This window comes from Mustelus asterias, chromosome 1 (genome assembly GCF_964213995.1).
Source record: "Mustelus asterias chromosome 1, sMusAst1.hap1.1, whole genome shotgun sequence".
In the NCBI taxonomy this organism is placed as follows: Eukaryota; Metazoa; Chordata; class Chondrichthyes; order Carcharhiniformes; family Triakidae; genus Mustelus; species Mustelus asterias.
In genome coordinates this window covers 133,739,220-133,764,684 of record NC_135801.1, presented here as the reverse complement: position 1 = coordinate 133,764,684, position 25,465 = coordinate 133,739,220, and the positions used below count along the sequence as shown (strand labels likewise).

The 25,465-nt window shown below is 56.5% G+C and overlaps 1 protein-coding gene across 5 annotated transcripts in view; it reads right to left on the bottom strand.

Moving 5' to 3' along the window:
* Positions 1-25,465, bottom strand: part of arl15b (ADP-ribosylation factor-like 15b) — a 270,422-nt gene that overhangs the window by 225,494 nt on the left and 19,463 nt on the right. The window contains exon 2 of one of the 5 annotated variants that reach the window (XM_078219380.1): positions 15,190-15,412. The exons of the other annotated variants lie outside the window; for them this stretch is intronic. Within the exon in view, the coding sequence (XP_078075506.1) occupies positions 15,190-15,300 (111 nt within the window). The 5' untranslated portion in view covers positions 15,301-15,412. The remainder of the gene's footprint in view (positions 1-15,189; positions 15,413-25,465) is intronic. 5 annotated transcript variants of the gene reach the window in all.

Below are 25,465 nucleotides of genomic sequence, written 5' to 3'. Positions count from 1 at the left end.
GAACTAGCCATGTAAATACTCTGGCTACAAGAACAGGTCTGAGGCTGGGAATCCTGCAGCCAGTAACTCACATCCCGAGACCCCAAAGATGGAGATAGATTTTTGTTGGATAAGGATATGATGGGACACAGAATAAAGCTGAAAAAATTGAGTTGAGGTACAGATCAGCCATGATCTAACTGAAAGGCTGAACAGTCCAAAGGACTGAATCCTATAGTCCTACTCCTATATTCTCATGTAATGTGTCTTAAGCAACCTCAGCCTTCAGTTCTAGAATCCACTCTAAAAACTTATCCGCCCCTCTGTTCCGTTCAGATGTTTCTAAGTGAAATACAGCAGATAAAATGGCCAGCTCAAGATGGTGGCCTCTGTTTCAAGCAAATTTCCTCAAGCTATGGGAAGTGAGCCCTTTACATACAGAGACTAGCAATATAAGAGAGTACATGAAAAACTGAACATTGGAAGTCAAGACTTCTTCTCAAACCTGTTACCAAATAACAATGATGTGGAGATGCCGGCGTTGGACTGGGGTAAGCACAGTAAGAAGTCTCACAACACCAGGTTAAAGTCCAACAGGTTTATTTGGTAGCAAATACCAAATAAACCTGTTGGACTTTAACCTGGTGTTGTGAGACTTCTTACCAAATAACAAGACAAACACTAAACATTTATGGTAGACAAGTGAAGCTTCAAATAATTTTGTCTTCTCCTGTGGGTCCTCTCTTAACTGAAGAATTTACTTTGCTTGATGAGTCTGGACATCTACTATAATTGTTGGTATTTAGGAGAGCTTCTGCAGCTGCACCACCTCATTCATCAGAGTACAACTTTTAACTGAAATTTTCCATATCATCAGCCCTGAACTGATAAATGGAACAAAGCAGCAAATATTGAAGCACAAATAGAAAGACCAAGTGAACTTAGATTCAAACAGTGTGTTCTACTTCTCCTGAACATTTCAACATCATTTTACAGCCAATTAATCCATTAGAGTGCAGACTTCTTTTACAACCAAATACAGCAGTCAAGCTGAGCACAGCAAATTAACAGCAGTGGGCTGAAGATCCAATAATTCTGTTTCTGATGGTGTCTGTTGTGAGATGAATGGAAAACAAAACACTTAAAAACACTCCTTTGTTCTTCTCCAATCTGTCTACCTTAGAAACCAGACACACCCTTGCTTTAGTATTTCCTCATTAAATTAGCACCTTCAACAATTCAGCACTCCTTCAGTACCCAATGTCAGCTTGGACTACATGCTCACACCTTGAAGTGTGGTTTGAAGCCACAACCTTATGACACAAAAGCAAGAATGCTGGATAATTATATGTACATGGATATAACAGTTACAGTCACAGTGATTTTATTGCAAGACTAATCTGGAAAAAAATAAAATCCCATCGCAGCAGTTTATGACTTAGAATTCAGTTATAAAAATCTAGAACTAAAAAGCGTATACTTCACTTTTTTAATTCATTTGTTCATGGGATGCAGGTGTCGTTGGCAGGACCAGCATTGTCCATCCCCAATTTCCCTTGCTCATTTCAGGGCAATTGCATAGTTTTTGCCTCAACAATTGATTTATTCCAACCAACTCCATATCCAAATACAAAATTCAATGCCACAATGACTGATCAACTAAAACCATTTGTGCTAGGTGTGACTCCAACTAGAGGTATAACTTTGGGAGAGAGGATGAGGGGCCACATAACACCAGGTTACAGTCCAACAGGTTTATTTGAAATCACAAGCTTTTGGAGCAGTGCTCCTTCTTCAGACTTCATCGAAAACTTGTGATTTCAAATAAACCTGTTGGACTATAACCTGGTGGGCGTGTGACCTCTCATCTTGTCCACCCCAGTCCAACACCGGCATCTCCACATTTGGGAGGGGGATGCACGGACACAAGATTATGCTTCACCAAACAGCAGATTGAGGGAAGAGTTGAGAGTCTGGTTCATCTGGGACTTCAGTGCAGACGGGCAGAGAGGTGCTCCTTTTTCTTTTCATCCCCTCCACCTCCAATGAGTTTCTTTCCTCCTCTCCAAGCTAGGTGAGTGCAACTTCCTATTACTTTATCTGTGTAAATTATGAACTAATTGACTGTTGAATAAATAAGATTACACAGAAATGGTAGGGTTGGTGGTGTGCCATCTCTGCAGCATGTCGGAACCTACAGAATGCAATGCAATCCCAGATAACTATACCTGCAGCAAACGTTTACGTCTTAGGCAACTTCAGCTCAAAGTTGCTGAACTAGGATCCGAACTGTGGATATTGCAAAGCATTAGGGAAGGGGAAGAGTTATCTGGACATTTTGGTGTAGGACGCAATCAGACCCGTTACGTTAGGCAGAACTTTACAGTCAATCGCTGGTTAGGGATGAGAGAGTATACTGCAAGTCAGACAGGTTAAGGGTAACTATTAGGTAGTGATGGAGGAGTGCAGCCCCTGAATTTAGCCAACAGGCTTGAGACATTTGCTACCTGTGTTGATGAGAAGAACTGCAAGTTTGATGAGCGGATTGACCATGGTGAAGGATGCCATTCAAATGGGGGGAGCTAAGAGTAAGGTGGAAGTGACAGGAGACAGTATAATCAGGGAGATAAGACACCGTTCTCTGCAGCAGTACCAAGAACTCTGAATGTTGTGCAGTCTGCCCTATGGTCATCTGCTCATGCCTGAAGAGGAACTTGGTATGGGGGCGGGGTGAGGATCTGTCCATGTGAGAACCAACAATACAGCAGAACATCATTCCGGTTCTAACCAAGAGAATTTATGGAGCTAGGGACCAAACTAAAATGCAAAACATCAAAGGATTGTTGCCTGAGCTATGTGCAAATTGGCATGGGGTTAAGCAGATTAGAGAATTAAACGTGTGGCTCAAAGTATGGTGTGGGAGGTTTCAATTCATGGGTCTATTCTATTGGGATGAGCTCCACTTGAACCAGGCTGGGACAAGTGTCCAGAGGCCAATCATACAATGAGGATTGTGGGACAGGGCTTTAAACTAATGGTGAAGGGGGAGGGCTACGGTGAAGGGAGATTTAGAAATCCAAAGAGAAAGGTCAAGACATCAGAACATTGCTATAATGTGGGTAAAAACAAGCAGAGTGGATCAGGAAGGGACAGAGAGTTTAACAAAATGTGTGTACCAGTGAATTAGAACATTGTAGACAATAGGTGCAAGAAACTGAAAATAAAGCTTTTTATTTGAATGTGTAAAGTATCCACAATAAGATAAATGAATTCGCCACATAAATGGAGATAAACGACGATAAATGACTTAGATTTAATCGCCATTACAGACATGGTCACAAGGTGACCAAAAGTGGGAAATAAATATCCTAGGGCACACGGTATTTAAGAAAGACAGGCAAAATGGTAAAGGAGGGGGGGTGGCCCTGATAGCAAAAGATGGCAACCTAACGAGAGAAATGATCTAACCACAGAAGATCATGAAGTAGAATCAGTATGGGTGAAAATTGGGAATTGCAAAAGTCATAAAACAATGGTGGGAGTAATTAATAACCTCCCTAACAGTAGTTATACCATTGGGTAGAGCATTAAACAAAAAAAATTGGCATATAGTTTCTTGGAATAGTATATTGTGGAACGGACTAGGGATAAAGCTATCTTCGATCTAGTATTGTGTAATGAAGCAGGATTAGTTATGGTAAAAGGTTTTCTGGGAAATAGTGATAATACCATTGAATTCCATGAGAAGTTTGAAAATAACATTCCAATCACCAACAAGGATCTTGAACTTCAACAAAGCCAATTACATAGGCATGAGAGAGGTGGATAAGGTTCATAGGCTCAGTAAACTAAAAAGTATGGAAGTAAATGAACAGTAGGAAACATTTTTTTAAATATCAAAATCTTCAACAAATCTTTAAAAGAAAGACCCATCCATGGCTCACTCAGGAAGACGGTAAGAAGTCTCACAACACCAGGTTAAAGTCCAACAGGCTTATTTGGTAGCAAATACCATAAGCTTTCGGAGCACTGCTCCTTCGTCAGATGGAGTGGAAATGTGCTCTCAAACAGTGCAAACAGACAAAATCAAGTTGCAGAATACTGATTAGAATGCGAATCCTACAGCCAGCCAGGTCTTAAAGGTACAGACAATGTGGGTGGAGGGAACATTAAACACAGGTTAAAGAGATGTGTATTGTCTCCAGACAGAACAGCTAGTGAGATTCTACAAGCCCAGGAGGCAAGCTGTGGGGGTTACTGATAATGTGACATAAATCCAACATCCCGGTTTAGGCCGTCCACATGTGTGCGGAACTTGGCTATCAGTTTCTGCTCAGTGACTCTGCGCTGTCATGTGTCATGAAGGCCGCCTTGGAGAACGCTTACCTGAAGATCCAAGGCTGAATGCCCGTGACTGCTGAAGTGCTCCCCCACAGGAAGAGAACAGTCTTGCCTGGTGATTGTCGAGCGGTGTTCATTCATCCGTTGTCGTAGTGTCTGCATGGTTTCCCCAATGTACCATGCCTCGGGACATCCTTTCCTGCAGCGTATCAGGTAGACAATGTTGGCCGAGTTGCAAGAGTAGGTACCGTGTACCTGGTAGATGGTGTTCTCATGTGAGATGATGGCATCCGTGTCGATGATCCGGCACGTCTTGCAGAGGTTGCTGTGGCAGGGTTGTGTGGTGTCGTGGTCACTGTTCTCCTGAAGGCTGGGTAGTTTGCTGCGGACAATGGTCTGTTTGAGGTTGCGTGAAGGAGCAGTGCTCCGAAAGCTTATGGTATTTGCTACCAAATAAACCTGTTGGACTTTAACCTGGTGTTGTGAGACTTGTTACTGTGTTCACCCCAGTCCAACGCCGGCATCTCCACATCATCACTCAGGAAGTTCAGGGTAGCATCAGATTACAAGAGGTTTACAATGTTGCAAAAAAAAATAGCAAGCCTGAGGACTGGGAATGTTTAGGACTCCAGCAGACGCCTACCGGGAAAAGTAGTATGTGACAGTAAACTGGCCAGGAATATAAGAACAGATTGTAAGAGATTTATAAGTAAATAAGGAGGAAGAGAGTAGCTCATGTAATGATGGTTCCTTAGAAGCAGAGACAAGAGAAATTATCTTGGGGGAAAATGGCAACGGTATTGAACAAACATTGTGTGCCTGGCTGCACAGTAGAAGACAGGTTTCATACAGGAAATCGGCAGTAACCTAGGGGCTAAAAGAATGAGGAAATTACAGAAAATATCAGCTTAGAAAATATATTAGTGAAACTTGAGGGTTTAAAATTTGACAATTCTCCTGGACCTACATCCTAGGATGCTAAAAGGGGTAGCTGCAGGGGTAAAAGTGAAGTTTATTTATTAGTCACAAGTAGGCTTACATTCACACTACAATGAATTTACTGTGAAAATCCCTTAGTCGCTACACTCTGGCACCTGTTTGGGTACACTGAAGGAGAATTTAGCATGGCCAATTCATCTAACCTGCACATCTTTGGACTGTGGGAGGAAACTGGAGCACCCAGAGGAAACCCACACAGACACGGGGAGAATGTGCAAACTCCACACACTCAGTGACTCAAGCCGGGAATTGAACCCGGGTCCCTGGAGCTGTGAGGCAGCAGTGCTAACCACTGTGCCACCGTGCTGCCCCATATTAGATGCGCTGGCTATGATTTTCCAAAATTCTTAAGATTCAGGAACGATCCCATTAGATTGGAAGTTGGCAAATGTTACACCACTATTCAAGAGAGGGAGAAAAAAAAGTGAACTACAGACCAGTTAGCCTGACATCAGATGTTGGGAAAATGCCAGAATCTTGTTAAGAAAGTCATAACAATACTCTTAGAAAAACATAGTATAATTTGAACAAGTCAACATGGTTTTACAAAAGGGAAATCCTGTTTGACAAAGTTATGAGTTTTTTGAACATTTAACTAGTAGGGCAGATAAAGGGGAACCAGTAGAGATAGTATACTGGCTGGGAGTTTTGCTAGTGCAGTTCGGGGGGGGGGGGGTTTAAACTAGTATGGCAGGGGGGTGGGGATCAAAATATTAGGTCTACAAGTGTAAAGGCTGGGGACGAGCTTGGGGCTGGGACAAGGCTGGCAAATAAGAGCACTCTGGGGGAGGATGACCTCACTGGGCCTGGAGGTCTGGAGTGCTTATACTTCAATGCAAGGAGCGTAGCAGGTAAGACAGACGAACGTAGGGCCTTAATGCTTACGAGGAATTTGGATGTGGTTGCGGTGACAGAGACTTGGTTGAAAGAGGGACAGGACTGGCAGCTGAATATTCCGGGGTACAAGTGTTTTAGGTGAGACAGAGGAGGGGCCAAAAGAGGTGGGGGAGTAGCAGTATTAGTTGGAGAGCATATTACAGCGGTGCAGAGGGAGGACAATTCAGAGGGGTCGTGTAACGAGTCACTCTGGGTGGAGCTTAGAAACAGGAAGGGCGCAGTCACTATGTTGGGGGTATACTACAGGCCCCCCAACAGCCCAAGGGAAGTGGAAGAACGGATATGTCAGGAGATACTGGATAGGTGCAGGAAAAATAGGGTTGTTGTCGTGGGAGACTTCAATTTCCCTGGTATAGACTGGAAATCGCTGAGAGCTGGGACTCTGAATGGGGAGGAATTTGTAAAATGCATACAGGAGGGTTCTTTGGAACAATATGTAGATAGCCCGACTAGAGAGGGGGCTATACTGGACCTAGTACTGGGGAATGAGCCCGGTCAGGTCTTCAAAGTTTCGGTAGGGGAACATGTGGCAAATAGTGACCACAATTCTGTTAGCTTTAGGATAGTGATGGAAAAGGATGAGTGGTGTCCCAAGGGCAAGGTGTTGGATTGGGGGAAGGCTAACTTTAGTGGGATTAGGCAGAAATTGGCAGCTCTTGATTGGGAGAGGCTGTGTGAGGGTAAATCCACATCTGGCATGTGGGAGTCTTTTAAGGAACAGTTGTTAGGGCTGCAGGACAGGCATGTGCCTGTAAAAAAAGGATAGGAAGGGTAGGATTCAAGAGCCGTGGATAACCAGGGAAATTGAAGGACTGGTCAAAAAGAAAAGAGAGGCGTACGTTAGGTCCAGGCAACTAAAAACGGAGGGAGCTCTGGAGGAGTACAAAGAAAGTAGGAAAGAACTCAAACGGGAAATTAGAAGGGCAAAAAGGGGTCACGAAATGTCCTTGGCAGACAGGATTAAGGAGAATCCCAAGGCATTTTATTCATACGTTAGGAACAAAAGGGTTGTCAGGGAAAAAATCGGACCTCTCAGGGACAAAAGTGGGGAATCATGCTTCGAGCTCAAAGAAGTAGGGGAGATCCTAAATGAATACTTTGCGTCGGTATTCACAAAGGAGAGGGATATGTTGACTGGGAGTGTCTCAGAGGGGAGTGTTGAACCGTTGGAGAAAATCTCCATTACAAGGGAGAAAGTGTTAGGTTTGTTAGAGAATATAAAGACTGACAAATCCCCAGGGCCTGATGGGATCTATCCAAGGCTGCTCAGGGAGACGAGAGATGAAATCGCTGGGCCTCTGACGCAAATCTTTGTCTCGTCACTGGACACAGGTGAGGTCCCAGAGGATTGGAGGATAGCTAATGTGGTCCCGTTATTTAAGAAGAGAAGGAAGGATAACCCGGGTAATTATAGGCCGGTGAGCTTGACGTCCGTGGTGGGGAAGTTGTTGGAGAAGATTCTTAGAGATAGGATGATTGCGGATTTAGAAAGGAATAAACTCATTAACGATAGTCAACATGGTTTTGTGAGAGGGAGGTCATGCCTCACTAACCTGGTGGAGTTTTTTGAAGAAGTGACTAGAATGGTTGACGAGGGAAGGGCCGTGGATATCGTCTATATGGACTTTAGTAAAGCGTTTGACAAAGTCCCTCATGGTAGGCTGGTGAAAAAGGTTGGATCTCATGGGATAAAGGGGGAGGTGGCTAGATGGGTGGAGAACTGGCTTGGTCACAGAAGACAGAGGGTGGTAGTGGAAGGGTCTTTTTCCGGCTGGAGGCCTGTGACTAGTGGTGTTCCGCAGGGCTCTGTATTGGGACCTCTGCTGTTTGTGATTTATATAAACGGTCTGGAAGAAGGTGTAACTGGGCTGATCAGTAAGTTTGAGGACGACACAAAATTGGCAGGACTTGCAGATAGTGAGGAGCATTGTCAGAGGCTACAGAAGGATATAGATAGGCTGGAAATTTGGGCAAAGAAATGGCAGATGGAGTTCAATCCTGATAAATGCGAAGTGATGTATTTTGGTAGAACTAATGTAGGGAGGAGCTATACGATAAATGGCAGAACCATAAAGGGTGTAGATACGCAGAGGGATCTGGGTGTGCAAGTCCACAGATCCTTGAAGGTGACGTCACAGGTGGAGAAGGTGGTGAAGAAGGCATATGGCATGCTTGCCTTTATAGGACGGGGCATAGAGTATAAAAGTTGGGGTCTGATGTTGCAGATGCATAGAACGTTGGTTCGGCCGCATTTGGAATACTGCGTCCAGTTCTGGTCGCCACACTACCAGAAGGACGTGGAGGCTTTGGAGAGAGTACAGAGGAGGTTTACCAGGATGTTGCCTGGTACTGAGGGGCTTAGTTATGAGGAGAGATTGGGTAAACTGGGGTTGTTCTCCCTGGAAAGACGGAGGATGAGGGGAGACTTAATAGAGGTGTATAAAATTATGAAAGGCATAGATAGGGTGAACGGTGGGAAGTTTTTCCCCAGGTCGGTGGTGACGTTCACGAGGGGTCATAGGTTCAAGGTGAAGGGGGGGAGGTTTAACACACATATCAGAAGGACATATTTTACACAGAGGGTGGTGGGGGCCTGGAATGCGCTGCCAGGCAAGGTGGTGGAGGCAGACACACTGGGAACGTTTAAGACTTATCTAGGTAGCCACATGAACGGAGTGGGAATGGAGGGATACAAAAGAATGGTCTAGTTTGGACCAGGGAGCGGCGCGGGCTTGGAGGGCCGAAGGGCCTGTGCTGTATTGTTCTTTGTTCTTATACCTGGATTTCCTAAAAGACATTCAATAAGGTGTGACACAAAGGTTAATAGGCAAGAGAAGGGCTCATGCAATTGGGGTAGTATTTTAGCATGGGTAGAGGTTTAGTTAATGGGCAGAAAGCAGAGTGGTCATTAATGGGGTTTTTAAAGTTGGCAGGGTGTGAATAGTGGACTGCTTGAAGGATCATTGCTGGGGCCTCAGCCATTTACAATCTATATTAATGATTTACATGAAGAGACTGAAAGTAATGTATTTAAATTCGCCGATGATACCAAGCTAGATGGGAAGGTAAGCAGTGCGGAAGACATCAAGGCTGAAAAGAGATGTGGACAAGTGAGTGGGGAAAATGATGACAGATGGAGTAGAACCATAGGGAAGTGTAAAGTTATTCACTTTGGTCGTAAGAATAGAAAAGCAAAATTTTCTTTTAGAAGGTGCGAAGCATGTAAGTGTTGATGGTCAAAGAGACTTGGGCGTCTTATACAAGGAACACAAGCTTAGCATGCAGGTTCAGCAATCAATTAGGAAAGCAAATGGCATGTTGGCCTTTATTGCAAGGGGATTTATCTTGCTATACCTGTACAGGGTTTTGGTGAGAGCACATCTGGAGCACTTTGTGCAGTTTTGGTCCCCACATTCTAAAAAATAACATACTTACACTGTGTACCTTGGTGTAAGGTTAAGTAAATTGGGTTTATATTCTCTGGAGTTTAGAAAAATGAGGGGCAATCACATCGAAACCTACAAAATTCTGAGGGGGCTTGATAGGGTAGACATAGAGAGATTGTTTCCGTGATTGGGGAGTCTAAAACACAGGAACACAGTCTCAGGATAAGAGCAATACATTTAGGACTAAGATAAGGAAAAATTACTTTAATCAAAGGGTTGAGAGTCTTTGGAATTCTCCAAACCAGAGGACTATGGATATTGTATTATTGAATACATTTAAGGCTGGGATAGATGGATTTTTGGTTTCTCAGGGAATTAAGGGATAAAGTTTCAAGTTTATTAGTCACAAGTAAGGCCTACATTAACACTGCACTGAAGTTGCTGTGAAATTCTCCTGGTCGCCACACTCTGGCACCTGTTCAGGTCAATGCACCTAACCAGGTGTAGGGGGTAGGTGACAAAATGGGGTTGAAACCCAAGATCAGCCATGATCACATTAAGTAACAGAGTAGGCTTGACAAGATGTATAGTCTTCTCCAGCTCCAATTTCTTGTGACAAAGAAGTGCAAGTGATGCACATGGACTTTTATAAGTTCATTGTTAGAGTCACAGGACAAAGGTCAAAATGTATGGAATCAAGGGCCAGGATGCCCTTGATTGTTTTTGTTTCAGATTTCAGCATCTGCAGTATTTCGCCTTTATCTTCCTTGGGCCATACCCTATGTACCAAGTTTTAATTGAAATCCATCCATTGTTTTTGAAATCTTTCGTTTACAAATTGACTAACAATAGATATGAAAACATTACCTCCACCTACCTTCAGCAGTAGAGGTAATTAAAGCAATATTTATACAGAAGTGAAACATGCTGCAGAATTGCTTCCTTCCCAGAACAAAACATATCTTTTATTTTGTACATACCAGGATTATTTCAAGTACCAAAGACACTCAGTACAAGATTGAAATGAGTAAATTACTTTACTAATGACTCGGCTAATTAAGTTAGTCAATAGCTGAGTCACAGAACAGTAAAATCTTTGCTAATTTTGAATATGTACCAAGATAGATTATTGCCACCAAAATGGTGGGGGGGGGGGGGGGGGGGGGGGCACTAAAATTGGCTTTCATCGGATGCATGTCCATTTTTCCTGAAAATACCCTCAAAATCACCCGTATGACCACTTGATAAGCAATCACCATCAGCAGCCAACCGGAAATTTAAAATTTGCAAGAGTGGAAATGATCAGAAGATACCTTCAAACACCTGAAATTTGTATGGGAAGTAGTGTGCCTGAAGGAAGGAGTTTTATAGTTTCCAGCTCCTCAGGATTGAGTTGGGAGTAGAACATTGTTTCGATCAGAATACTGAGATGGTACAGGAAGAGAAAGATTGTGCAAAAAGTCACATTCAGAATTTTGGAGGATCATGCAAAATTCAGACAGCACTACTGTGTTATCAATAACCACAGCAACAAGAAAAACAAGACACACACACACTGACTTGTAGAGTACAAGAGGCAAAAACATTTCTCAGAAAATGAAAAAGCAAATCAAGAAAGACTGGAAAGCAGCGAGTGAAGAAGTGTGCAAAAGATGATTCTAAATCTTTCAGCACCAAAGGCTACCATTTGGTGAATCATGCCCTTCTCAGTTCTTTGATGAACAATTCAATTAGTCCTCCTCCCCTCTTCTTTCTTGAAAGGTCTAAAAGTGTTTTCTTTTCAAGTCTACATTTAATTGCCATTTGCAAGTTACAAATGAAGTTTCTCCTTTCGGGCAGTGACTTCCAGATCATAGTTTACTGGGTAGAAAAGTTCTAATCACCCAGATTCTTTTGCCAATTTATGCCCTCCCCACTACCAGCAGAAATTGTTTCTTCTCACCTAATCTATGAAAACTCTAATTGCAAACATATCAAATCTCCCCTTTACCTTCTTTGTTCAAAAGAAAATAATCACACCCTCTCTAGTCTCTCCACATAATTGCTCTTCATCCCTGTACCATTGTGGTAACACTTCTCTGCATCATCTCCAAGTTCTGACATCCTTCCTAAGGTGTGTTACACAGAATTGGACATTGCTCTAGACAAGATCTAATCTTTTATATCATTTATACAAGTGCAGCCTAACTTAGTTGCTTTGGCACTCTACAAAGTCAAAGACCCACCCTGCCACCTTCCAAGGTTTGTGTATATAACAATCTGGTAGTTACATGGTCACCATTTCTGATGCTTTTTAAATTCCAGATTCATTTAATTAACTGCATTTAAATTCCCCAATTGTCATGGCATGATTCATGGCTCCAGCCCATTATGCAATGTGGAACTTCACAATTGTTAGTATTTCTTGTTCCATTTATTGAAAACTTTTTTTTTAAAGCAGACATTGTCCCCTATGTTCTGATTAAAGGTCATAGACCTGAAATGTTAACCGTTTCTCTCCACAGATGCTCCCTGACCTGAATATTGTCAGCATTCTCTGTTTAATTTCAGGTTTCCAACATCAGCAGTATTTTATTTTGGTACTGTCCACTTGGCATCTTTTTGCCTGCTGCCATTTGAGCACCACCGCAACAATAATGCTGCCGCTGACAACCTGTGTGTAATGCCTTTACTACAGGAAGAATTCCAAGAAAACTTCATAGAGAAATGTTTTTAAAAAGACACCAAAAGGAGTTATTCAAAGGGAAGGGCAAAAGTACCAGAGCATAAAATCGGGACATCCGGAAGACACAGCCACCAACAGAATGCCAATGTACAAGGTGCTACACAAGAGACCACAGTCAATGGAACAGAGTTTGGCTGGCGATAGTGGAAAGTTACAAAAGATAAAAGGAAGGCGAGACCATGGAGTGATTTAAATACACAGAAAAGTATCTCAAACGTGGCATTCAGGAACAGAAGGCAATGTAGGTCAAAAGGGACAGTCGCAATGGACAAACGTGACTTATGGGCGGCACAGTGGCAAGCACTGCTGCCTCACAGCGCCAAGGACCCAGGTTCAGTTCCAATGGCACAGTGGTTAGCACTGCTGCCTCACAGTGCCAGGGACTCGGGTTCAGTTCCGGCCTCGGGTCATTGTCTGTGTGGAGTTTGCACCTTGTCCCCGTATCTGCGTGGGTTTCCTCCGGGTGCTCCGGTTTCCTCCCACAGTCCAAAGATGTGCAGGTTAGGTTAATTGGCCATGCTAAATTGCCCCCTAGTGTCAGGGTAAATGTGTGAGGTTACGGGAATAGGGCCTGGGAGGGATTGTTGTCGATGCAGACACGATGGGCCGAATGGCCTCTTTCTGCGCTGTAGGGATTCTATGATTCTATGAATTCAGAACAGAATAAAGACAGAAGTGCAGAAAATCCCTCATCCAAGAGCATTGAAAAAATCCATCAGCTTCATAAACAATTATCCAGCGAAGTAGGCAGACTGAATGAAGCATTGTCTTGTGCTCACTGCAGACTTGTGGAAAATATCACATACAACTCAGAAGCTTGACAGATTAAAAATCATACAATGATTACAGCACCGGATGGTCACTTAACCTGGTTCTTGCTGATTCTCAGGGAGCAACTCACCCTGTCCCATTCCCTCATCTTTTTCCCATAGCCTTGCAAATCTTTTCCCTTTAGATAATTATCCAATTTTTTTCTGAAATCCAGGATTGAACCTGTCTCCATTACACTCTCAGGCAATGCTCCTCGCTGCTTAAAAAAAGCATTTCCTCGTGTCACTGTTACTTCTTTTGCCAATCACCTTAAAATGACCAATCACCTCTCAACTTCCTCTTCTCCAGGAACAAGTCCAGTTTCCCTAATTTATCCACTTAATTGAAGTTTCTCTACACTCTCCTACGTTCTCCTAAATCTTTATTGCACCCTACAAATCTGGCAGATGGAGTACAATGTTGGTAAATGTGAGGTCATCCATTTTGGTAGGAATAACAGCAAAATGGACTATTATTTAAATGGTAAAAAACTGCAGCATGCTGCTGTGCAGAGGGACCTGGGTGCCCTTTTGCAGGAATCTCAAGGAGTTGGTTTGCAGGTGCAGCAGGTAATTAAGAACGCAAATGGAATTTTGTCCTTCATTGCTAGAGGGATGGAGTTTAAAAACAGCGAGATTATGTTGTAGCTGTATAAGGTGCTGGTGAGGCCACACCTCGAGTACTGTGGACAGTTTTGGTCTCCTTACTTGAGAAAGGATATACTGGCACTGGAGGGGGTGCAGAGGAGATTCACTGGGTTGATTCCGGAGTTGAGAGGGTTGGCTTATGAGGAGAGACTGAGTAGACTGGGGCTATACTTATTGGAATTCAGAAGAATGAGGGGAGATCTTATAGAAACATATAAAATTATGAAGGGAATAGATAATATAGAAGCAGGGAAGTTGTTTCCACTGGCGGGTGAAACTAGAACTAGGGGGCATAGCCTCAAAATAAGGGGAAGGAGATTTAGGACTGAGTTGAGGAGGAACTTCTTCACACAAAGGGTTGTGAATCTGTGGAATTCCCTGCCCAGTGAAGCAGTTGAGGCTACTTCATTGAATGTTTTTAAGGCAAGGATGGATACATTTTTGAACAGTAAAGGAATTAAGGGTTATGGTGAGCGGGCAGGTAAATGGAGCCGAGTCCACAAAAAGATCAGCCATGATCTTATGGAATGGTGGAGCAGGCTCGAGGGGCTAGATGGCCTACTCCCAGTTCTTACGCTATGTACACATCCTTCTTGAAGCAAGGTGCCCTGAATCAAACACAATACTTCCAACTGAAGCCAAACCAATATTTTATACTTGGAACATACATAGAAAATAGAAGCAAGTGTAGGCCATCAGCCCTTTGAGCTTGCTCCGCCGCCATTCACTGAACCAGCAAGAGTCTCAAGACAACAGAGATTTGAAACACTGTGCATCAGAACGTCCACTAGCTCTCGTCTAGCAATTTAAAATTATACGTCTTTGTAAGTTATAATTAAAACATTATGCAGTGATGTGCTGAATAAGTCAGGAAGCCAATTGAATTTCTATAATAGAATACTGCATCAAGTTGTGAGAAATAAACATAGGCCATTCACTCCCTCAAGCTTGCCTTACAATTCAGTTAAATCATGGTCAATCTTCACCTCAACTTCATTGTCAGCCTTTTTAATTCCATATCCTCTAAATCTAGTAACTTCAATCTTGAAAGCTCCAGCTGTCCTACGCAAAGCATCGTGGGCGAGAATGTTCCAGATGTCTATGACATTTGGTGTGAAAAAGCTTCGTGATTTTACTTCGAAACAGCCCACTCAAAATTTAAATTATGATCTTCAATTCCCCCACCAGATTATACATAATGCCCTTCAGAAAAAAGTTAGAATGCATAAACTTGGAAGAGAATCAGATAAGACTGAACTTGTTAGATTGTAACTACTTGTGATTTTCAACAATGCCATCAGGAAAAGATCTTGGTATAAATTAATAGCATTTGTAACACAAGCAAGTTAAATGTAACTCAAGTTAAATGATAGATTCAAAGAATAGCATAGATGATTAAATATACCGCAGATGTACGAGTTGACTTCTGAAGCACTGAAAATCCCACCAAATACAGGGCTCGGCGTAAAGGCCTGTATGAAACTGAACTGCTGGCGTCAGTGTTGCTGGTTGCCATTTTGAAACATCGTCAACATCCCACGCAAAGAGGGGAGTGTGTTAAACTCCCACGTATCTTCACAACACAGTCCCTATTGCCTGCATGATCCCTCGCACCCAATTAGAAGGTACTGGGTAAACAAAACATGCATTTGGGGGTGAAAAATTGAAACTGACTGCTAACGCTAGTGAAGGATTTGTGGCTGATGGGGGGGGGGGGTATCTTGTAGACCAAGTAGACAAAAAAAATGTATTTTGAGGAGAGAAAAGTAGATTCTCTTATATGCTGGGATTTACGGTATATTATGTCGAATTCAGAGTGATTGAAGCTTTCGAACTGTTCTAAAAAAACAGGAGTCAGGCACATGGGGATTCAAAGAAAAAAAAGAGTGGGTGAACAAGGGAAATGATGGTGGGGGGAGGGGGACACAGAGGGAGGTGGCGCTGGGGACAGAGGGCGGGAGAACTCGGGGGACGACAGAGGGAGGGGGGTGAGATGGGGGGGGGGTGAGGTGCTGCGACGGGGACAGAGGGAGGGGGGCGTTGGACAAGGGACAGAAGCGCTGTGAGGGAGGGGGAGGGGCGATGGAGGAGAACAGAAGGAGGGGGCCAGAGTGGCTACGGCAGAAGGAGGGACTGGGGGGTGTGGAGACCAGAGGGAGGATGGGGATGGGGGGGGGGGAGAACACCAGAGGGAGGGCGGGGGGGGGACCAGAGGGGAGGAGGGGGGGATGAGGAGGGGAGAGACCAGAGGGAGGGTGAGGGGTGGGGGGTGGAGAGACGGCCCAGAGTGAGGGCGAGGGGGGGGGGGGGGAAACAAGGGTAGGGTGGGACCAGAGAAAGGGCAAGAGGTGGGGGGGGGGGGAAGAACCAAAGGGAGGGCGAGGGGGGGGGAGAACCAGAGTGAGGGCGAGGAGGGGCAGGACCAGAGTGAGGGCGAGGGGGAGGGGGGGTGGGGGGGTGAGGGCGACCAGACGGAGGGCGGGGGAAAACCAGAGGGAGGGTGACGGGGGGGGGGGGGGGTGCGAGGGCGAGGGAGACATGGACCAGAGGGAGGGCAAGGGGGGTGGGGGTGGGGGGCGGGGGGGTGGAACCAGAGGGAGGGCAAGGGGGGAGAAAAGAGAACCGGGGGGGGGGGGGGAGGGGGAACCAGAACGAGGGGGTGGGGGGAGCCAGAACGAGGGGGTGCGGGGAGCCAGAACGAGGGTGTGTGGGGGGGGGGGAACCAGAACGAGGGGGAGGTGGGGAAGGAAGGGACTGGAGGGAGGGCAAGGTGGGGGGACGACCAGAGGAGGCGGGGGGGGGGGGGGGGGGCGAGGTGGGGGGGATGACCAGAGGGGGGGAGGGACACGGGGGGGGAGAGACACGGGGGGGGGAGAGACACGGGGGGGGGAGAGACACGGGGGGGGGGGGGGGGTGGGAGGGACACGGGGGGGGGGAGGGACACGGGGGGGGGGAGGGACACGGGGGGGGGGAGGGACACGGGGGGGGGAGGGACACGGGGGGGGGGAGGGACACGGGGGGGGGGAGGGACACACGGGGGGGGGGGGAGGGACACGGGGGGGGGGGGAGGGACACGGGGGGGGGGGAGGGACACGGGGGGGGGGGGGGAGGGGGACACGGGGGGGGGGAGGGACACGGGGGGGGGGGGGGAGGGACACGGGGGGGGGGGAGGGACACGGGGGGGGGGAGGGACACGGGGGGGGGGGAGGGACACGGGGGGGGAGGGACACGGGGGGGGAGGGACACGGGGGGGGGGAGGGACACGGGGGGGGAGGGACACGGGGGGGGGAGGGACACGGGGGGGGGAGGGACACGGGGGGGGGAGGGACACGGGGGGGGGAGGGACACGGGGGGGGGAGGGACACGGGGGGGGGGAGGGACACGGGGGGGGGAGGGACACGGGGGGGGAGGGACACGGGGGGGGAGGGACACGGGGGGGGAGGGACACGGGGGGGGAGGGACACGGGGGGGGGGGGGGAGGGACACGGGGGGGGGGGGGGGGGGAGGGACACGGGGGGGGGGGGAGGGACACGGGGGGGGGGGAGGGACACGGGGGGGGGGGAGGGACACGGGGGGGGGGGAGGGACACGGGGGGGGAGGGACACGGGGGGGGAGGGACACGGGGGGGGAGGGACACGGGGGGGGAGGGACACGGGGGGGGGGGAGGGACACGGGGGGGGGGGAGGGACACGGGGGGGGGAGGGACACGGGGGGGGGGAGGGACACGGGGGGGGGGAGGGACACGGGGGGGGGGGAGGGACACGGGGGGGGGAGGGACACGGGGGGGGGAGGGACACGGGGGGGGGAGGGACACACGGGGGGGGGAGGGACACGGGGGGGGGAGGGGACACGGGGGGGGGAGGGACACGGGGGGGGGAGGGACACGGGGGGGAGGACACGGGGGGGGGGGGACACGGGGGGGGGGGGGGGGGACACGGGGGGGGGGGGGGGGGACACGGGGGGGGGGGGACACGGGGGGGGGGGAGGGACACGGGGGGGGGGAGGGACACGGGGGGGGAGGGACACGGGGGGGGAGGGACACGGGGGGGGAGGGGACACGGGGGGGGAGGGACACGGGGGCGGGGGAGGGACACGGGGGGGGGGAGGGACACGGGGGGGGGAGGGACACGGGGGGGGGGAGGGACGGGGGGAGGCACGGGGGGGGGAGGGACACGGGGGGGGGAGGGACACGGGGCGGGGGGGAGGGACACGGGGGGGGGGAGGGACACGGGGGGGGGGACACGGGGGGGGAGGGACACGGGGGGGAGGGGACACGGGGGGGAGGGACACGGGGGGGAGGGACACGGGGGGGGGGAGGGACACGGGGGGGGAGGGACACGGGGGGGGAGGGACACGGGGGGGGAGGGACACGGGGGGGAGGGACACGGGGGGAGGGACACGGGGGGGAGGGACACGGGGGGAGGGACACGGGGGGGAGGGACACGGGGGGGGAGGGACACGGGGGGGAGGGACACGGGGGGGAGGGACACGGGGGGGAGGGACACGGGGGGGAGGGACACGGGGGGGAGGGACACGGGGGGGAGGGACACGGGGGGAGGGACACGGGGGGGAGGGACACGGGGGGAGGGACACGGGGGGGAGGGACACGGAGGGGGGAGGGACACGGGGGGGAGGGACACGGGGGGGAGGGACACGGGGGGGAGGGACACGGGGGGGAGGACACGGGGGGGAGGGACACGGGGGGGAGGGACACGGGGGGGAGGGACACGGGGGGGAGGGACACGGGGGGGAGGGACACGGGGGGGAGGGACACGGGGGGGAGGGACACGGGGGGGAGGGACACGGGGGGGAGGGACACGGGGGGGAGGGACACGGGGGGGAGGGACACGGGGGGGAGGGACACGGGGGGGAGGGACACGGGGGGAGGGACACGGGGGGAGGGACACGGGGGGGAGGGACACGGGGGGGAGGGACACGGGGGGGAGGGACACGGGGGGGAGGGACACGGGGGGAGGGACACGGGGGAGGGACACGGGGGGGAGGGACACGGGGGGAGGGACACGGGGGGAGGGACACGGGGGGAGGGACACGGGGGGAGGGACACGGGGGAGGACAGGGGGAGGGACACGGGGGGAGGGGGGACACGGGGGGAGGGACACGGGGAGGGACACGGGGGAGGACACGGGGGGAGGGACACGGGGGAGGGACACGGGGAGGGGACACGGGGGAGGGACACGGGGGAGGGACACGGGGGAGGGACACGGGGGGGAGCGGGGGGGGGAACGGGGGGAGGAAACGGGTGGAGCGGGGGGGGGGAAACGGGGGAGCGGGGGGGAAACGGGGGAGCGGGGGGGGCAAACGGGGGGAGCGGGGGGGGGAACGGGGGGGAACGGGGGGAGTGGGGGGGGAGACGACCAGAGGAGGAAGGACGGGGGAGGGGACGAGGGGGGACGGGGAAGACGACCAAAGGGGGTGTGGGGAGGAAAACCAGAATGAGGGTGGAGGCTTGGGGGGGGGGGTGGGGGGGAGACCAGAACGGGGGGGGGGGGGGGGGGGGGGGGGGGAGGGGGGGGGGGGGAGGGAGGGAAGAGGGGACGACCAGAGCAGGGGGGATTGGGGGAGGGGGAAGGCGACCACAGGGAGAGGGATGGGGGGGGGGATAACGGGGGAATGCGGAGAACGGGGGACGGGGGGGGGGGGTGAGAACAGGGGACGGAGGGGGGGGCGGGAGAACAGGGGACGGAGGGGGGGGCGGGAGAACAGGGGACGGAGGGGGGGGGCGGGAGAACAGGGGACGGAGGGGGGGGGCGGAGAACAGGGGACGGAGGGGGGGGGCGGGAGAACAGGGGATGGAGAACCGGAGACGGAAGGGGGGGGGAGAACGGGGGGCGGAGGGAGAGAACGGGGGGCGGAGGGGGGGGGGGAGAGAACGGGGGGCGGAGGGGGGGGGAGAGAACGGGGGGCGGAGGGGGGGAGGGAGAGAACGGGGGGGGGGAGGGAGAGAACGGGGGGCGGAGGGGGGGGGGAGAGAACGGGGGGCGGAGGGGGGGGGAGAGAACGGGGGGCGGAGGGGGGGGAGAGAACGGGGGGGCGGAGGGGGGGGGAGAGAACGGGGGCGGAGAGGGGGGGAAAAGGGGGGCGGGGAGGGGGGAAAAAGGGGGGCGGGGAGGGGGGGAAAAGGGGGGCGGGGAGGGGGGAAAAAGGGGGGCGGGAGGGGGGAAAGAGGGAGACGGGGAGGGGGGGAGGGAGACGGGGAGGGGGGGAGGGAGACGGGGAGGGGGGAGGGAGACGGGGAGGGGGGGAGACGGGGAGGGGGGAGGGAGACGGGGAGGGGGGGAGGGAGACGGGGAGGGGGGGAGGGAGACGGGGAGGGGGGAGGGAGAGGGGAGGGGGGAGGGAGAGGGGAGGGGGGAGGGAGACGGGGGAGGGGGGAGGGAGACGGGGAGGGGGGAGGGAGACGGGGAGGGGGGAGGGAGACGGGGAGGGGGGAGGGAGACGGGGGAGGGGGAGGGAGACGGGGAGGGGGGAGGGAGACGGGAGGGGGGAGGGAGACGGGGAGGGGGGAGGGAGACGGGGAGGGGGGAGGGAGACGGGGAGGGGGGAGGGAGACGGGGAGGGGGGAGGGAGACGGGGAGGGGGGAGGGAGACGGGGAGGGGGGAGGGAGACGGGGAGGGGGGAGGGAGACGGGGAGGGGGGAGGGAGACGGGGAGGGGGGAGGGAGACGGGGAGGGGGGAGGGAGACGGGGAGGGGGGAGGGAGCCGGGGAGGGGGGAGGGAGACGGGGAGGGGGGAGGGAGCCGGGGAGGGGTGAGGGAGCCGGGGAGGGGGGAGGGAGCCGGGGGGGGGGGGAGGGGGGAGGGAGCCGGGGAGGGGGGAGGGAGCCGGGGGGGGGGGGGAGGGGGGAGGGAGCCGGGGGGGGGGGAGGGAGCCGGGGAGGGGGGAGGGAGCCGGGGGGGGGGGGAGGGAGAGACGGGGGGGGGGGGGAGAGACGGGGGGGGGGGGGGAGAGACGGGGGGGGGGGGGGAGAGACGGGGAGCGGGGGGGGAGAGACGGGGAGGGGGGGAGAGACGGGGAGGGGGGGAGAGACGGGGAGGGGGGGAGAGACGGGGAGGGGGGGAGAGACGGGGAGGGGGGGAGAGACGGGGAGGGGGGGAGAGACGGGGAGGGGGGGGAGAGACGGGGAGGGAGGGGAGAGACGGGGAGGGAGGGGAGAGACGGGGAGGGAGGGGAGAGACGGGGAGGGAGGGGAGAGACGGGGAGGGAGGGGAGAGACGGGGAGGGAGGGGAGAGACGGGGAGGGAGGGGAGAGACGGGGAGGGAGGGGAGAGACGGGGAGGGAGGGGAGAGACGGGGAGGGAGGGGAGAGACGGGGAGGGAGGGGAGAGACGGGGAGGGAGGGGAGAGACGGGGAGGGAGGGGAGAGACGGGGAGGGAGGGGAGAGACGGGGAGGGAGGGGAGAGACGGGGAGGGAGGGGAGAGACGGGGAGGGAGGGGAGAGACGGGGAGGGAGGGGAGAGACGGGGAGGGAGGGGAGAGACGGGGAGGGAGGGGAGAGACGGGGAGGGAGGGGAGAGACGGGGAGGGAGGGGAGAGACGGGGAGGGAGGGGAGAGACGGGGAGGGAGGGGAGAGACGGGGAGGGAGGGGAGAGACGGGGAGGGAGGGGAGAGACGGGGAGGGAGGGGAGAGACGGGGAGGGAGGGGAGAGACGGGGAGGGAGGGGAGAGACGGGGAGGGAGGGGAGAGACGGGGAGGGAGGGGAGAGACGGGGAGGGAGGGGAGAGACGGGGAGGGAGGGGAGAGACGGGGAGGGAGGGGAGAGACGGGGAGGGAGGGGAGAGACGGGGAGGGAGGGGAGAGACGGGGAGGGAGGGGAGAGACGGGGAGGGAGGGGAGAGACGGGGAGGGAGGGGAGAGACGGGGAGGGAGGGGAGAGACGGGGAGGGAGGGGAGAGACGGGGAGGGAGGGGAGAGACGGGGAGGGAGGGGAGAGACGGGGAGGGAGGGGAGAGACGGGGAGGGAGGGGAGAGACGGGGAGGGAGGGGAGAGACGGGGAGGGAGGGGAGAGACGGGGAGGGAGGGGAGAGACGGGGAGGGAGGGGAGAGACGGGGAGGGAGGGGAGAGACGGGGAGGGAGGGGAGAGACGGGGAGGGAGGGGAGAGACGGGGAGGGAGGGGAGAGACGGGGAGGGAGGGGAGAGACGGGGAGGGAGGGGAGAGACGGGGAGGGAGGGGAGAGACGGGGAGGGAGGGGAGAGACGGGGAGGGAGGGGAGAGACGGGGAGGGAGGGGAGAGACGGGGAGGGAGGGGAGAGACGGGGAGGGAGGGGAGAGACGGGGAGGGAGGGGAGAGACGGGGAGGGAGGGGAGAGACGGGGAGGGAGGGGAGAGACGGGGAGGGAGGGGAGAGACGGGGAGGGGGAGGGGAGAGACGGGGAGGGGGAGGGGGGACGACGGGGAGGGGGGGAGACGGGGAGGGGGGGGAGACGGGGAGGGGGGGGAGACGGGGAGGGGGGGGAGACGGGGAGGGGGGGGAGACGGGGAGGGGGGGAGACGGGGAGGGGGGGGAGACGGGGAGGGGGGGAGACGGGGAGGGGGGGGAGACGGGGAGGGGGGGGAGACGGGGAGGGGGGGGAGACGGGGAGGGGGGGGAGACGGGGAGGGGGGGGAGACGGGGAGGGGGGGGAGACGGGGAGGGGGGGAGACGGGGAGGGGGGGGAGACGGGGAGGGGGGGGAGACGGGGAGGGGGGGGGAGACGGGGAGGGGAGAGAGGGGGCGACGGGGGGGAGAGAGAGGGGGCGACGGGGGGGGAGAGGGGGGGACGGGGGAGAGGGGGGGACGGGGGAGAGGGGGGGGGACGGGGGAGAGGGGGGGGACGGGGGAGAGGGGGGGGACGGGGTGAGGGGGGGGACGGGGGAGAGGGGGGGGACGGGGGAGAGGGGGGGGGACGGGGGAGAGGAGGGGACGGGGGAGAGGGGGGGACGGGGGAGAGGGGGGGGACGGGGGAGGGGGGGGGGACGGGGGAGGGGGGGGGGGGAATGGGGGGGGAGACGGGGGAATGGGGGGGGAGACGGGGGAATGGGGGGGGAGACGGGGGAATGGGGGGGGAGACGGGGGAATGGGGGGGGAGACGGGGGAATGGGGGGGGAGACGGGGGAATGGGGGGGGACGGGGGAATGGGGGGGGACGGGGGAATGGGGGGGGGGGACGGGGGAATGGGGGGGGGACGGGGGAATGGGGGGGGACGGGGGAATGGGGGGGGACGGGGGAATGGGGGGGGCCGGGGGAATGGGGGGGGACGGGGGAATGGGGGGGGGACGGGGGAATGGGGGGGGGACGGGGGAATGGGGGGGGGACGGGGGAATGGGGGGGGGACGGGGGAATGGGGGGGGGACGGGGAAATGGGGGGGGACGGGGGAATGGGGGGGGGACGGGGGAATGGGGGGGGGACGGGGGAATGGGGGGGGGACGGGGGAATGGGGGGGGGACGGGGGAATGGGGGGGGGACGGGGGAATGGGGGGGGGACGGGGGAATGGGGGGGGACGGGGGAATGGGGGGGGGACGGGGGAATGGGGGGGGGACGGGGGAATGGGGGGGGGACGGGGGAATGGGGGGGGACGGGAGAATGGGGGGGGACGGGGGAATGGGGGGGGACGGGGGAATGGGGGGGGGGAACGGGGGAATGGGGGGGGACGGGGGAATGGGGGGGGGGGAACGGGGGGGGGGGACGGGGGAACGGGGGGGGGACGGGGGAACGGGGGGGGGACGGGGGAACGGGGGGGGGACGGGGGAACGGGGGGGGGACGGGGGAACGGGGGGGGGACGGGGGAACGGGGGGGGGACGGGGGAACGGGGGGGGGACGGGGGAACGGGGGGGGGACGGGGGAACGGGGGGGGACGGGGGAAGGGGGGGGACGGGGGAACGGGGGGGGGACGGGGGAACGGGGGGGGGACGGGGGAACGGGGGGGGGACGGGGGAATGGGGGGGGGACGGGGGAATGGGGGGGGGACGGGGGAATGGGGGGGGGACGGGGGAATGGGGGGGGGACGGGGGAATGGGGGGGGGACGGGGGAATGGGGGGGGGACGGGGGAATGGGGGGGGGACGGGGGAATGGGGGGGGGACGGGGGAATGGGGGGGGGACGGGGGAATGGGGGGGGGGACGGGGGAATGGGGGGGGGACGGGGGAATGGGGGGGGACGGGGGAATGGGGGGGGGACGGGGGAATGGGGGGGGGACGGGGGAATGGGGGGGGACGGGGGAATGGGGGGGGGGGACGGGGGAATGGGGGGGGGACGGGGGAATGGGGGGGGGACGGGGGAATGGGGGGGGGGGACGGGGGAATGGGGAGGGGACGGGGGAATGGGGGGGGGGGAATGGGGGGGGGACGGGGGAATGGGGGGGGGAATGGGGGGGGGGAATGGGGGGGGGGAATGGGGGGGGGACGGGGGAATGGGGGGGGGACGGGGGATTGGGGTGGGGAGACGGGGGAATGGGGGGGGGACGGGGGAATGGGGGGGGACGGGGGAATGGGGGGGGGACGGGGGAATGGGGGGGGGGACGGGTGAATGGGGGGGGGACGGGGGAATGGGGGGGGACGGGGGAATGGGGGGGGACGGGGGAATGGGGGGGAGTCGGGGGAATGGGGGGGAGACGGGGGAATGGGGGGGAGACGGGGGAATGGGGGGGGGACGGGGGAATGGGGGGGGACGGGGGAATGGGGGGGGACGGGGGAATGGGGGGGGACGGGGGAATGGGGGGGGGACGGGGGAATGGGGGGGGGACGGGGGAATGGGGGGGGACGGGGGAATGGGGGGGGGGGACGGGGGAATGGGGGGGGGACGGGGGAATGGGGGGGGGACGGGGGAATGGGGGGGGGGACGGGGGAATGGGGGGGGGACGGGGGAATGGGGGGGGGACGGGGGAATGGGGGGGGAACGGGGGAATGGGGGGGGGACGGGGGAATGGGGGGGGAACGGGGGAATGGGGGGGGGGGGGGAATGGGGGGGGACGGGGGAATGGGGGGGGACGGGGGAATGGGGGGGGGGGAATGGGGGGGACGGGGGGGGGACGGGGGAATGGGGGGGGGGGACGGGGGAATGTTGGGGGGGACGGGGGAATGGGGGGGGGGGAATGGGGGGGGACGGGGGAATGGGGGGGGGGACGGGGGAATGGGGGGGGGGACGGGGGATTGGGGGGGGACGGGGGAATGGCGGGGGGACGGGGGAATGGGGGGGGGAATGGGGGGGGACGGGGGAATGGGGGGGGGGACGGGGGAATGGGGGGGGAGACGGGGGAATGGGGGGGAGACGGGGGAATGGGGGGGGACGGGGGAATGGGGGGGGACGGGGGAATGGGGGGGGGAATGGGGGGGGACGGGGGAATGGGGGGGGGACGGGGGAATGGGGGGGGGACGGGGGAATGGGGGGGGACGGGGGAATGGGGGGGGACGGGGGAATGGGGGGGACGGGGGAATGGGGGGGGACGGGGGAATGGGGGGGGACGGGGGAATGGGGGGGGACGCGGGAATGGGGGGGAATGGGGGGGGGACGGGGGAATGGGGGGGGGACGGGGGAATGGGGGGGGGGACGGGGGAATGGGGGGGGGGACGGGGGAATGGGGGGGGGACGGGGGAATGGGGGGGGGACGGGGGAATGGGGGGGGACGGGGGAATGGGGGGGGGACGGGGGAGTGGGGGGGGGACGGGGGAATGGGG